The sequence below is a fragment of the Dermochelys coriacea genome, chromosome 20 (genome assembly GCF_009764565.3).
Source record: "Dermochelys coriacea isolate rDerCor1 chromosome 20, rDerCor1.pri.v4, whole genome shotgun sequence".
Taxonomy (NCBI): Eukaryota; Metazoa; Chordata; order Testudines; family Dermochelyidae; genus Dermochelys; species Dermochelys coriacea.
The window spans coordinates 17,465,267-17,479,624 of record NC_050087.2 but is presented as its reverse complement, the minus strand read 5'-3'; the positions used below and the strand labels follow the sequence as shown (position 1 = coordinate 17,479,624).

Sequence of the window (14,358 nt, the reverse complement as noted above, 5' to 3'; positions counted from 1 at the left end):
GCGGTAAGAACGTCGGCCACAAGGCTAAACCAAAGTATGTCGGTGTTTGACCTTTCAGCAACACCTTGAACGTCAGGTCTTGTGTCGCACTTATCAGAAAATTGGCCAGAACATCATGGGGCTCCAGTCCATGGACCCTAGGAACTGCAACAATTGCCTTGGTATATTCTGCAGCTAAATGCTGTGCACCAATGTGGTCTTACAGCAGTCATGCTAAACTCCTTGACACTCAACTTAATAATGCTATGCGCATAGCATCAGGGACGCTCAAATCGACTCCAGTCGACTGGCTTCTGGTCCTATCACACATCCAGCCTCTGCAGATTAGAAGAGCTCCTCAGACATCTCACTTTCTCAACCATGTCACTGCAAATGCAGGGATTCTGGTGCATGATGACCTGCAGAACCCTCCAAAGACAAGATTAAAATCCCACAATCCTCTATGGAACCACATCAAGACCCTTACACCAACTGCGACCCTGAGGCTCAATGGAGAATCATATGGAGTGTTTCAACTGCTCTAAACAGCTTGTCATTGACCCTGCCAAGGAACCACCGGGTTTTGATTTTATGTTGGAAAGACTGGTGCAGATTGAATTGCATCAGAACATCTCATGGGAGACTTGGACAAACCCTCTTTAAATGGAAAATGAGGCAAACACTTGCATGTGACTGACTCTGGTCACCAGGCACAAACGATGGAGCACATCATATCTGAGTGTCCCCTTTGTTCCTTGGCCAGGGGCCTGAAGGACATTCACCAGCTCACTGCTGTGGCAATGTGCTGGTTATCAAACCTAGATATACACTTGTAGTTGTTGCTATCCACCCAAGCCATATGAAAGCAGAAGAAGATTAGACGTATTTGACCTGATCAGTTTTCTATCAGGGCAATTCCAAAAGTTTGTTGGATTTATTGGATACTTGTGTTTGTATAGAAGAGTGTGGTGCAATCAGTGTGACAGTGTTTTTGCTTTTGGTTGCAGGAATCCTTTTCAGAGCACTTAGGTTTCACTGGAGGTATTGTACAGGGGTAAGTTGAATGCTTTTGAGCTTTACAAAGGAGGATATTTGTAGTTTAAGTGTGGTGTGGTTTATCAACGAAGAATTACTTGGATTAGGTCAGTGTATTAATGTAACAAGCACTGGGAGCTCTCATTTGCATGTGAGGATGATGCATTTTTGTAGCATCAGATTTTCACCTATTGCCAATCCTCTCTGGTGAACTAGACTAGACCTGTACCGAGCATCTGGCAAATTTGAGCTCCTAGACAGGATTCTTCCCAAACTACGAGCCACCAACCACAAGGTGCTGCTGTTCTGTCAGATGACCTCACTCATGACCATCATGGAAGACTACTTTGCATACCGTGGCTTCAAATACCTCAGGCTGGATGGTGAGTTTAACTGGCAACAGAGAGACACTCAATCTCCTCCTGAATGCTCTGCTTTGGCAATATCAGTAGGTTAAACCCTATGTGTGTAGATAACGAATGATCAAATAACAAACCTCCTTTTAATGCTCATCGCCACGCAATGTGCTTTGCAGCACACGTGGGAAACGTGCATGAAACTAACAGCCATTCATAAAAATAAACCACCAAACTATCATAACCAATCGCATCATGTACTAACTCTTGGTAAAGCTGGTGGGATTACACTGTTGCAACCTTTTCATTGCACATTTGCTTCTGGACATTTTTCTCCTTTAAACTATGAATAGGGAAAAAGGATTAACAGGGTTGCACATACCTTATGCTTTTTTCTTGTAAGGTTAGTTTAGGGAGGTGATTCACTGTTAATCCAGTTACCACTTTCCACCTCCTTTAAATTGGTGAAAGTCACCTCCAGGAAGAACCCTGTTCTGTAGGCTGACATGGCACATAGGCCTTGTTTTGTCTCTTGGAATTTCAGCCAGCATCAACAACTTTCTTCTGGATATTTGTAACCTGCTATCTTGGATACATTGGTCACCTAACATTACATTTTATATCCTGGAAGATCCCAAAGGGCTTTCCGACCTGACACACAAACTGCATGCACAGACCTCAATTTGCCATCATGACTACTGATTTTGGGTGCTACGATATTAGGGGTGTCCAATGTGGACCACCTCCAAGGGGCCTGGTTTTCAGAGGGTGTAGGTGCTCAACACTCTCTGAGCAAGGTGGAACCCCTCTTTGCTCTGTGGAGTTCTGAGTCCATGTTAAATAGAAAACTTTGCAGGGGAGGTAAATAGTAACCTCTTTTCTCCCTGGGCTTCTAGGAACCACTAAAGCTGAAGACCGTGGCATGTTGCTGAAGACCTTCAATGAGCCAGGCTCTGAATATTTCATTTTCCTGCTGAGCACTCGGGCTGGAGGGCTGGGACTGAACTTACAGTCTGCAGATACTGTGATTATTTTTGACAGTGACTGGAATCCGCACCAGGTAAAAAACCCTACTGAATTGATGGGAATCCTAGTACGGGGTTGTGCGTGGTTGTCTCTCCATGTGTACATGAGACACGAGTCTTGCGTTCCCCAAATAACAAGAGGAAGGACTAGTGTGTCCCTCTCCTAGGGCTTGGATGAACTGTGTGCCTGTAATGCTAGTTTAATCTCCTCCTAAGGATCTAAGAATGTGTCTGCACTATAGAGTGTGTTTAATGTTGGTTAAAAGAGCAGTGAGGGCTCAGCAAGCTGGTTTTTAACTCTGGTTAGAAGCTGGAATTCATCCTCAGACTCTCACAGGCTTTCACTCAAGAGATTAGTGTTAGCAAGGTTGCCATGTTTTCTCTGCTATTAGTTAGCTAAGCAGAGTTGAGAATGCTTTTTTTTTTTCTTGTCAGTGTAGACATAAAACATAAAGTGCCCCATTGCACTAGGTGCTGACTGCATCACTGCTTTTCTCTTCCATCCTCCCAGCTGCCTTTGCATCCCCAGCACTTGTTTCTTGCTGTGGTCTTTGCATCCCCACACTGTGACCTTGAGCCGCAGGTGCAGCCCAGAGCCTAACACAAGTATCTGTTCATGCGCTACCCGTCTCCCGGTTGTCTCAGCTCAGAGAGACAGGATGCGCTGGCATACAGTGTGAGAGCCTCTTGTGGCTGATCCATAATTATCATTAACTATGCTAATTAACATGATTAACAGTTAGCACTGGTAGTGACTCAGGTTAAAGGTCCCTCTATCCCACCCACACCACGTGTAATATGAAGACACTGAAGCCTGCTGCTTTTCTCTTATTCCCCATTGCCCTCTGGTTCACCAGTGCTAGTAAGAATCCACACATAGACACTCAGCTCCGTCTGGGAGGGTGAGTTTTAGGAGGCTGAGTAGACAAGCACTTTTGCAAGAGTTTGCTGTAATAGCTAGGCACAGTGGCGTATATTTTCTAAAGTGCATTGAATCACCAAGTAAAAGAGCAGTCAACAAAACAAACTGCTCGATGAATTACACTTCCCCAGAGGATGTAACGGAATCCTCTGAAGTCTTTGAGGGCCTCTAGGTAGCTCTGCGATATATGTATACTTTTCCCATGATGTGTTTAAAGGCTCAAATATTTACCTGGGAAAGAGTGAGGTTTAAATTACTCTGCAAACAATGTGCTCCCCTCTTCAGGATTTGCAGGCACAGGACCGAGCGCACCGTATTGGGCAGCAGAATGAGGTGCGCGTGCTTCGCCTCTGCACCGTGAACAGCGTGGAGGAGAAGATCCTGGCTGCAGCCAAGTACAAGCTGAACGTTGATCAGAAGGTCATCCAGGCTGGCATGTTCGACCAGAAATCCTCCAGCCATGAGCGGAGAGCTTTCCTCCAGGCTATCCTAGAGCACGAGGAGCAGGATGAGGTAAGGGGCGGTGCAGGTCACCCTCCCTCTACTCCAGAGCATGAATGGTGAACGCGTGGCTGGCTTTTGCTCCGTTGCTCTGTGTCCCCGAGGCCAAGGGCATGTGGGCTGGAAGAAAAGAGCATGAACACTTGTTTCTCTTTTGAAGTGAATTTTAGTGTCGGTGAAAGGTGCCGGATTGACAGCCCTGGAGACTGAAGTCCTCTATTTATCCACAGAACAGATACAGCACGGGCAGCGGCAGTGGCAGTGCAAGCTTCCCCCACACTGCCTCAACCCTGTGCCTGAACCCTGACTTGGAGGAACCACCTCTAAAGGTGAGAGGGGTAGTTCAGTCTCCATGCCCCTTCAATCCTTGGCCTCACTGCTGAGACTGCCAACAAAAGTGCCAACTCTGGTGGTGGTCTCCTGCAATGTGGATACCTGTCCACTAGACACTGGACTGAGACCACCAAAACTCATTTCACACGGGCAGCCGAACAGGCGTCAGATGGTAGCAATGTTCGGTGTTCAGTTCCCAGGGTACGAACTGCCGCGGCGTCTTCTCTCGCCATTAAGCCAGGCGTTTGAAATCTTGCAGGAAGAAGATGAAGTTCCTGACGATGAAACAGTCAACCAGATGATTGCCCGTCACGAAGAGGAATTTGACCTTTTTATGGTGAGCGTGGCAGAGGCCATGGAAGAGAACTGAGCCGGTCTCTCTTCCGGGTAACCCAGGCAATGGCATTTCTGATAGAGTTGAGCTTGTTATGTTTGAACAAACATTGGCTTGAGTAAGGTCTAGGGGTCTAGTGGTTAGAGCAGTGGGAACTGAGTCAGGGCTCCTGGGTTCTATTCCTGGCTCTAGAAAGGGAGCAGAGTCTAAAAGTTTGAGCAGGCTCTGCCCCGCCTTTGTTGTCCTTGGCTTACCCTAGATGTAATGGGGAAAAATACTTACCGTAACGTGCTACTGAAGTATGTTGGTGAAGCGCGTTGAGATCTTCAGATGAAAGGCAGTAGGACAGGCAAAATATTTATTAAGCTAGGAGATCTATAGAGTGTTCCATGTGACTCAGAGAGCACAAAAGACTCCTTTAGAAAATGACATTTCTTCAGCAATACTCTTAATGCCAATACATATGTGTGGAGGAGTAGGTTTGCCCATGTCTACCCCATGCTTGTCTGTCAGATGCGCTATGCTCTTGTGACCCTGGGTAAGTCAATAATAGGGTGATGGGCTAGTAACGTTGATGGACACTATAACCGCACACTAACAATGCACTGTAGGGGAGAATCCAGCTTTAGCGAAGACAGTTGGCCGAGATGAACCCAGTAATAGCTCTTGTCTGCCTCCAGTTCCAGTGATCTCTTCTAGTACCTTGTCCATCAGAGTGGTTAGTCTCATGCCAGCTAATATGCTCCCGCAGCACTTAACCTGATTTATCTGTTGAGCTGTAGTGAGTCAGTAGGTATTTAAATAATTGTTAAACAAACCCCTTGGACTCCACAACACACTGCATTCCTGCTGTATCCCTCCACCTGCAAAGCTTCTCAAGGGCCTTGCACTCAAAGATGGCAGAACGGCACTGGCATGGCTCCTGCGTGACCGAGGAGAGTCACCAGGGAGTACCCGTTCACGGAGGTCACATGCTGCACTGCAGCATTCCTTGCTCCTTGGTAACTGCTGGATGCCTGGGCCAATTGGATATTTCCAAAGCCGAGATCAGTCTCGTCCTGGTCCATCTGAGGTCAGCTGCATGACCCACAACAGCTGCTGTAGAGATGACCTGCCTCGACTAAACCGCACCTAAGTGGGCCAACTAACTCCCTGATAGATGCATTCAGGCAATGGCTGCAGACCCCTCTGTCGCTGTGCCAGCGGTCCCCCCAGCAAACACCTCTTATTTTAGCGCATGGACCTGGACCGCAGGCGGGAGGAGGCACGTAATCCAAAGCGAAAGCCACGTCTAATGGAAGAGGATGAGCTGCCATCCTGGATTATTAAGGATGATGCTGAAGTGGAGAGGCTCACGTGTGAGGAGGAGGAGGAGAAGATGTTTGGGCGAGGGTCACGTCACCGTAAGGAGGTGGACTACAGTGACTCGCTTACCGAGAAGCAGTGGCTCAAGGTATACATGGTACAGCATCGTTCTCCAATGGCCTTCTCAAATCTATGCTTCTACTGTGTTTTTGTCTACGTGCTAAAGAAAATACCCAGTACTGGAGGCTCTGATGGTGTGTAGCTTAAAATAAGCCTGCTTTGGATGTGTGGCTGAGTCCCCCAGTATCCTTCATTACCAACTCGAGGAAAATTGCCTCTTACCCAAATCTCCACAAAGGGGTTTGAGCAGCATGAATCAGTCATATTGATCCATGAAATGCTATCAACCCATTTGCTTATTACCAAACATTTGTTGCCTTAAGGTCAGTTTCTATTTCGCCACCTGATGCTGGTACTGGGTATTTGAAAAACTCACCTCACCCCATCACAGGTCTCTAGAGGGGTTTAAACAATTGAAGCCACGCCATATTACTTCTTTAACAGCTGTTGAGCCTCCCAGGTAGAATGCACTCGATGGGCAGCTGAGTGCCTGCCGGATTTTGGGTAGCCACGAGGCTGATTCTGCTGAAGGGGGTGTTTTATGAGCAGCAGGGAGAGGGAGGCTGCAGCAACTCAAGAGTTAATGTTAATTATTTCAAGTCTGGGATCTTGGGCAGGAGGCTAGAGATGTTTTAGCTGTAGAGAATAGAATTACCCCCTCTTCCTTCTGTGGAGGTTAACCCTTGAGACACCCTTTGCTTTCCTACAATATCCTTTCAGTAAATACATTTTTCATCTTAAAATATCTCCATGTTCAACTAAAAATCTCCCTTACAGCTGGCATTTTCCTACTTTGAATTTAAACGTAGGGCCATTAGAGACCGCCTGATCAGCTGGGTATAACGAGCAGAAGGCAGGTCTCTAGAGGCCTTCCATTCTTGGGAGGAAAAGCCCCAAACCATGCGTGTGGTTCAAATGCACTCAGCAGGGCAGAGATGCTTTAGCCCATTACCAAGGAGCAACCATTTTAGCTTTTTTTTTTTTTTTTTAAGAGCATTAGCATGTGTTGCCAACCTACAGGCCTTTCCCATATGGCTAAATTGGAAGGGTCCCAATATGGAGAAGGGGGTCACCATATGAAAAAAGTCTGAGAACCCCTTTTCTGTAACAGCCTGAACTAACGTCTCAGGTTGGGAGGAGGTCTGTCCACAAGCAAGGGGCAGCCCGTAGAGCGTCAGCCCCACTGGGCAGGGCACTCTGGTCAGTAGTGCAGCAAATTAAAGCCTCGTATAAATGGCCATGCTTAGCGTTTTAGACAGCTCCCTTGCCCTTTCTTTGCACCTTTGCCCAGCAGTCTCGGTGCTAGCGGCTGCTCTGTTGCTCCCCTCCGTAGGCTATAGAGGAGGGCACGCTGGAGGAGATCGAGGAGGAGGTTCGTCAGAAGAAATCTTCCCGCAAACGCAAGCGAGATGTTGACGTTGGCTCTGCCACCCCAACTACCAGCACCCGCAGCCGGGACAAAGACGATGATAGCAAAAAGCAGAAAAAGCGCGGCAGGCCTCCTGCCGAAAAGCTCTCCCCAAACCCCCCGAACCTCACCAAAAAAATGAAGAAGATAGTGGATGCTGTGATTAAATATAAGGACAGGTAAGAGAAGCAAGGGATGGGCACTCTCCTCAATACTCCTGCATAGGGTCTGCTTTTCTGTCTTTTTAACCACCAGTGCACAAAAACATCTGGGGAGGAACACCCAAATCCTAGTCCCTGCCTGGGCTGTCTTGGCATAAACCCATGGCACTTCTGACTTATTCCCTATCTCTAAAATGGGAATAGTTCTTACTCCGCTCCCAGGGAGTGGCTGATGTTTGCAAAGCACTCTGAAGGCGAAGTTCACAGAGTACTGGCAGTTTCTAACTCATGGGACAGAGGAATGTCTTGTCTGTGGGTTTTCTGTAGGCTGCTGTGTAACCTAGCAGAGATTGTGTCATGCAGTTAAGGCAATGAAAGGAGGGTGGACCAGGATGCATGTTGTGTAAGCTTTGGGAGTCAGGCTGTAATTGTCTCATTCCACCCAGTTTGTGCCTGCCTCATAGGCAAGCTGCAGCAACTGACAAATCCAGCTATTGTCCAATTTCTCTCCAGTGATCGGCTGATCTCCTAGGTCCTTCTTAGGATCTTCCATCTAAGCTTGAAATGTCCTCGTGGCACATGTCTGCAGTGCGGCATGCTGTTGGTAGCTTCGGGTCAAGAACTGCGGCAGCCCTGCTGTTGCGTGCTGTGCACTACTAATCGCATGACTATTGGGGCATGGCTGGAGAGCACTTGTGGCCCTGCGGCACTCTTCTGGCTAGCGCAGTAGGGAGTTGCCAGTATTGCTATTTTCTAATAGAGGGTTGCAATTCAGGCATCAACAGTACATAGCAGAAGTTGAACATGTGGTCTGTGTGAATCAGTTTGAAAAGATCACATTATTTCCTGTGGGATTTTCTAGGCTCTTTTATTTGGCCAGCGAACAAATAGTTTTTTCTGTCCTCTACTTTTGATTAATTGACTCACAGCCTGGAAAAGTTCCCTGGATCGAGGGAAGTATTAAATGTCTCAGCTCAACATGCTAAGTGAGTTTTGAACCATCGTGACTGGCCTGCACATTAGAGCACACCCTGGAAGAAGCATAGCTGAGTTGATGCCTGCTTTACTTAGAAGCTCTGGTGCTTTCCCCGCCCCGTGTCTTAGGAGCCTTGTAAGAAACATCCAAGTTTTTCCCTGCCCTATTCCAAACAGACCACTGCTTTTCCTCACCGTACTTCAATGAACCACTGGATTTTGTGCAGTGTGGGGGGAGATCAAGAGACCAGGGCTGTTTCAGAGTTGTAATGAAAGTACTGACAGGCTCTTGCTGTAGTACCCATTAGGCAACACAGTAACCCTGCCAGCTTCTTGGCTAGCATAATCGATCGTCCGTCCTTCAGCGCTGAGCAGGCCTCCGTGCTAAAGGAAGGACGTTTTCCTGCCTGCGCGGTGGCAATGTCTCTTACGATTTTTGGAAGCAGTTCTGCGTGGCAGGCTGGGAGCTGCTGTCCTGGCGAGAGGGGAGGGGGATTGATTCTGTCTTTGATCTTGTATTTCTTCCTTGTTTTGTAGTAGTAGTGGACGCCAGCTTAGCGAAGTCTTCATCCAGCTGCCTTCTCGCAAGGAGCTCCCGGAGTACTACGAGCTCATCCGTAAGCCAGTGGATTTCAAAAAGATAAAGGTAACCCTGCCCGCCCTCGGTGGATGCTTATGGTTTACCAGGCAGCACTCTTGCATCACATCCTTGATTTTGTGTCTTCACCGTGATTTAATGCAGCTCAATGCATCCGAAACAGCCCAGCCCCGGCCCTCTTCCTGTCTGTGGCACTACCATTGCTGTCCTGGCACTACCTGTTCTCCCCTCCAGGCCCAACTCCCTCCCTGCATCTTTACCTGGTCGCTCCCTACACGCCCGTTGTTCCCTGATCTTCACTCAAATTTCTCCATCTTTGCTTGTTCCTGGGCCCACCCTGAAGCTGGGATCAGCCAAATCACCCTTTCCAAGTGCTGTCATTCTCCACCATTAAACACCTTCTGAGAGCTCCTGGCAGTGAGATGAAGTGAGGGGCTATACAGCCGCCAGCCCGCTGTGTCGTGATGCTCTGCCTCGAGCCCCCTCCTGCCTTTAACTCTACAGAGCAAGGACTCCTCTAGTCAAGTCTTGTGTTACTTGGCAGCACGGCTGTCCAGCTGATTTGGGCCAGCCCCCTCGAGAGAAGTGACTAAATGGGCTGGCCTGCTGGGACCCGCTAATTGTCTCCCCGCACTTACTGGTGTGTTCCGGGAGCTGTGCTTCCCACCAATCCCCTCTCACTGGAGAGCCTCCTTCCTCAAGCCAGACTCGTCTCCAGTCCCCTCAGGAAAACCACTTGCACATTTTGCAGCTCGCTGCATCCTTGTATGCACTGAACTGGAGTCCGGTGGAGTTAGCATCAGTTAACCCTTGGTGGTCCGTGGAGATAATGGAGGCGTTCTCTATTGGTTCTTCTTCTGGCCTCACTGTCATGTCTGAGCCCCCACCAGACATGCATTAAGCGAGGCAGTTCACCCTCCCCCAGCATTGACTGGTGCAGAGGAATAAATGAAAATGGAGGCCAACAGGCATGCACAGAACTGGGGCTTGAGTCTGGGAGCAGGATTCTAAGCAGTTAAAAAAACAGCCCAGGGAGAAAGTGCAAACACCCTCCTCCTAAAAGCAGGTTAGACAAACCCCTGTCAGGGATGGTCTAGATGATACTTTAGTCCTGCCACGAGTGCAGGAGACTGGACTAAATGACCTCTTGCGGTCCCTTCCAGTCCTATGATTCTTGGTACTCTGTCCTTATGTTCCTCCCTCCGCCTTCTCAGTGACACCTCCAAAACTGTGCCCAATGCTGCTCCCTCCTGTTCCTGGGCTCCGCCCAAACTTGTGCCGACTGCTTCCTGCGTCTCCTTCCCCTGCCCACACCTGCAGATCCGCATTGGCCAAGCACCTTCTCTCTGCTTGTCTGTTTTCACAAGGCCTGTCCCACGGGGCCCCACCTGGCTGCATCTGTGATTTGTGGCACCTGTAGGGTGCAGACCTTTCTTGATGCAGTTCTGTATGCTAAATACCAGTGTGTGGGGGGAGACTTCCATCATGATCCCAGTTATCAGTGCCTCTGCAGCTGGCTGTGACGACAGCCACTCACCTGACTGCGTGTAAGGTGCTGCAGCTGGGTTGGGAGCAGCACTGCCTATTTCAGGCTGTCGATTGAGGGTTCCCACCACCCTGCCAGAGGCTGCCTGTATTTCCATGGCACAGGCTGTGCAGGTGCATTGGGGAGGGCTGGGAACAAAGCCCCAAGGGGCACACAGCCTAAAGATGTAAGAGAGCAATTGCAGTGTGTGGTCTTCCTTGAGCTTGCTGGAGCCGTGCACTTGGCCTGTGCTAATTGTGAGGCTGTTCTAGGTGATGTGGAAGGCAGCATTGGGCAGCCCGCCAGGGAGCCATTGGGGTGGAGCCCAAGGAGTGGGAGCAGCAGGGGCGGCATCAGGCGTTGAATTGTTGGCCATGTTTGAGGTGACTCTGATCTCTGCCCCTTTCTCAGGAACGCATCCGCAACCACAAGTACCGCAGCCTGAATGACCTGGAGAAGGATGTCATGCTGCTGTGTCAGAACGCACAAACCTTTAATCTGGAAGGCTCTCTGGTAAGGCACTTCCTCCCCACTGCCAGGGCTCAGGAGGGGGCACTGCCCTCCCCCGGGCAGTGACCCTCCCTCTCTCCACCCAGGGTGTGACTGGGACTAAACACCCCTTTTTAGGATGTACTTAGAATCCCATTAAACCCTGCCAGCCAATTAGACTGAGATGGCCAGCCCTTTCTTCCTAATAAAAGATTAAAAGCTGATCTGGTTAAAGCTGGATTATTCCGAAGCACAGCAAATGCTTAATTCCCAGGCTTTGGTGTGAGTGGGGCATGTTAGATTAAGCCGGCGTCACGTTGTTTGAAAGAGCCAAGACTCTGGCACCTTGAGCAGGGAATGGATGTGGGAGAGCCACAGCTCTCTCCAGAAGGTAACCTGCCCTGACTCACCCTGGCCACTGTGGCTTCTTCCTCTAGATCTACGAAGACTCAATAGTGCTGCAATCTGTCTTCACCAGCGTGAGGCAGAAAATTGAGAAGGAGGAAGACAGTGAAGGGGAGGAGAGTGAGGAGGAGGAGGAAGGAGAAGAGGAAGGATCTGAATCCGAGTGTGAGTACTTTTCTGCTGCTGCCTCCACTAAGCAGGAGTGTGTGCATGTGCTGGTGCCTGCCCTATTCAGCTGTCGTGTGCATTGGAGACGGTCTCTGTGAAAGGGGGGTGACCAGCTCGAAAGCTAACTGTAAGGCTGCGGACCCTGCCCTCTCCTCTCTTCTCCAGGACAGGACTGAGGCACATTGGCAGGGGCACTGTGGCTGGGGGAAGCTCACACTGCCCTGCCTGTGTTCTCTCTGTTCTGGGGCAGGGAGAGGACTGCAGGCGCCAGGGCTGTCTTGAAGGGAAGGAAAGGAAAGGAAATGCATGTTGGTTCTCTGCATGGGGAACCGTAACTCCTCCCACTTGCTTTCTAGGCCATAGCTGCTCAACCAGGTAGGTCAGGAGATCTTCAGCAGCAGCTGAGTTAAAGGACAACGTGAAACTTACTGGGGATGCAGCCAGGGGGTGGGGGGGAAGAGTTTGATGCAAGAGCAGATGCTCTGAAGGTACGGGGAAGTGACGAGGTACAGTGTTGCATTTGTCTGTGTTTTAGATGGCAGCTGTTGGAAGGTAAGCAGAAGGCACCACTGTCACCCTGAGATGGAAAGAATTCTAGAAATGCCATGTACTTACCATGTCTGTGTTAGAACAGGACAGGTCTAATTTGCAGCAGAAGCTTTGTAGCTATGTGGGAGTGCCAAGCCTTAACCTGTGCAAGTGTTCAGACTCTCTGCGTCTCCTTGTACTTCCCTGCAGCTCGCTCCGTCAAGGTGAAGATCAAGCTGGGCAGAAAGGAGAAAGCACAAGACCGGCTAAAGGGTCGCAGGCGCACCAGCCGTGGCTCCCGGGCCAAGCCGGTGGTTAGTGACGACGATAGTGAAGAGGAGCAGGAAGAGGTAAATGCAGGAGCTCGGTTCTCCACCCCAAGTTGCTGCTAGTGTAACCTTGTATGGTGGTTGGCTTGGTGTTTTGCAGAGTACCTGACATGGGGCTATATAGCGGGAGTGGGAGGAGCCCTTTTTAAAAAGCAAGGACTGGGAGGACTCAGGAAGGCTGATGGGATAAACTGTCCCTAAGCACTCAGTCCTGCCATTGGAATGTCTCCTCTCTGATGTCTCCCCTTGTCCATTTTGTCTTGTCTTCCAGGATCGCTCAGGAAGTGGCACCGAAGATGATTAAGCAACATTCCATGGTCCAGATCACCAGAGCCGATCTTTCCAAAGCGGACACGCTGTATCCCTTTAGCTCTAACGGGTAGCAACAAATGTAGTATCAGACTTCAGTAAACTGTATAAAACTCTTCCATATTTATACTGCAGAGAAGATGTAGGACTGTTTGTGTCTTGCCTTGTCCTGACATCAGTAGCGTTTGTTACAGCATTAACTGTTTAAGAGAATTATGAATTGGGGAACACTTGATATCTATTTTTTCTTTTTATGGCAGTACTGTTTCAGTTGCAGTATTGAATCACTGTAGTTTTAAACTGTGGATGCATGTGTGTAGCAGTCCACTCCTAGTACTGTATTTTATTAAACCGGTCAAACCGCCAGCTGCCCGCCAGTTGACAAGGGTGGCGGTGGTGACTGTGTGTGTCAATGTCACTGGATTTCAAACAGTAATAAATTAAACAGAATGTTACTTTTTTTTTTTTAGCTGGGTCGTTTTTCTGGCTCACTGAAAATGTGTGTTCAGTTAATTAGGCCCCACAACCCCCCTTCCAACTGCTGCCTGATCTGGCCTTCAGCTGGTTCCCTCACTTCTCCCCCCCCCCCCCGAAATGCTCTGAGGCTGACCCCGAGGCTGGCTCTTGGCTCGGCAGTTGTAGCAGCAGGGCTGCATCAAGACCTTCTGCTTCTCTACTCGCTATGGTGACAGTCTTGTGAGAGTACACATTAGATCCCCCAGCATAGCAACCCCCAGCGACCCTCCCGTATTGTAAGGGGTGGTACAGTCCAGGCCTTGTGGCCCATGAGCCACATTAGATCTAGAATTAAGCAGTGGCCTGCTGCATCCACCCCAATATCCACAACTGACACCTGGATAAACCAATCAGCTGGACAGCGGTTTATATTTGAATTTGTCATCTGCTGTCAGTGCTGACACCATCTCTTTGGGATGAATGGGGCCAGCTCACGCCCCTGAGTTAGTCCCGCTGGGATACTCCACCGCATCAATTTACATTTGCGTCCGCCATGGAAGGGATTCTTTGCACCCCCGAGGACTGGAGATTGAGTTAGTATATGAATGAAGGTTCAGATTGTGGAGCATGGTTCTGGAGACAATTTAAAAAATTCAGTCTCGTTTCCAGCCTGAGGATGTGCCTGGAGCCAGTAGGGGAACACTGCTGCAGTGACCCGCAGAGAGACCCCAGTGACACCCAGCCATGAAGTTCCTGTCTTCCCAGCAAGGTCCACTAGGTGGGGGTGTGCAGTCAAATACAGCAGAGGGTCTCGCCAGGGTCTGGCGGTGGCTGGCTACTGGCAGCCCCCTGCAATGCCTTTGCTTCAACATGGGCACGGAGAACCAAATTGCCTCAGCCTCGCAGGGGACTTCTTGTTTGTTAATGTATTTTAAACTTCATTGTTCCTGAGGGTTTCTTTTTACGATTTGTGCCGTGTAAGCACGGCTTAGTGGATTAGGCTGAGAGAGACAGGTAAATAATCCACCTCTTTTGGGAATTATTTACATGTGTCTGTGAAGTCCCAGAGGTTCTCTGCTCTCCCATAGGCTCCCTGC

The 14,358-nt window shown here is 49.3% G+C and overlaps 1 protein-coding gene across 14 annotated transcripts in view; it reads left to right on the top strand.

The window, feature by feature from the left end:
- SMARCA4 (SWI/SNF related, matrix associated, actin dependent regulator of chromatin, subfamily a, member 4) overlaps positions 1 to 13,260 on the top strand; it is a 58,710-nt gene extending 45,450 nt beyond the window's left edge. For 3 of the 14 annotated variants that reach the window (XM_043506304.1, XM_038378654.2, XM_038378660.2), the window contains exons 24-36: positions 987 to 1,033; positions 1,231 to 1,397; positions 2,267 to 2,430; positions 3,603 to 3,830; positions 4,049 to 4,147; positions 4,411 to 4,488; positions 5,720 to 5,938; positions 7,244 to 7,497; positions 8,995 to 9,100; positions 10,989 to 11,090; positions 11,504 to 11,636; positions 12,378 to 12,517; positions 12,768 to 13,260. In XM_043506304.1, coding sequence (XP_043362239.1) covers positions 987 to 1,033; positions 1,231 to 1,397; positions 2,267 to 2,430; positions 3,603 to 3,830; positions 4,049 to 4,147; positions 4,411 to 4,488; positions 5,720 to 5,938; positions 7,244 to 7,497; positions 8,995 to 9,100; positions 10,989 to 11,090; positions 11,504 to 11,636; positions 12,378 to 12,517; positions 12,768 to 12,800 — 1,770 coding nt within the window. In that variant the 3' untranslated portion in view covers positions 12,801 to 13,260. Of the gene's footprint in view, positions 1 to 986; positions 1,034 to 1,230; positions 1,398 to 2,266; positions 2,431 to 3,602; positions 3,831 to 4,048; positions 4,148 to 4,410; positions 4,489 to 5,719; positions 5,948 to 7,243; positions 7,498 to 8,991; positions 9,101 to 10,988; positions 11,091 to 11,503; positions 11,637 to 12,377; positions 12,518 to 12,767 lie in introns of all 14 variants that reach the window. The other 11 variants (XM_038378651.2, XM_038378649.2, XM_038378655.2 and 8 more) reach the window with 7 other exon arrangements.
- The last annotated feature ends 1,098 nt before the right edge of the window (positions 13,261 to 14,358 follow it).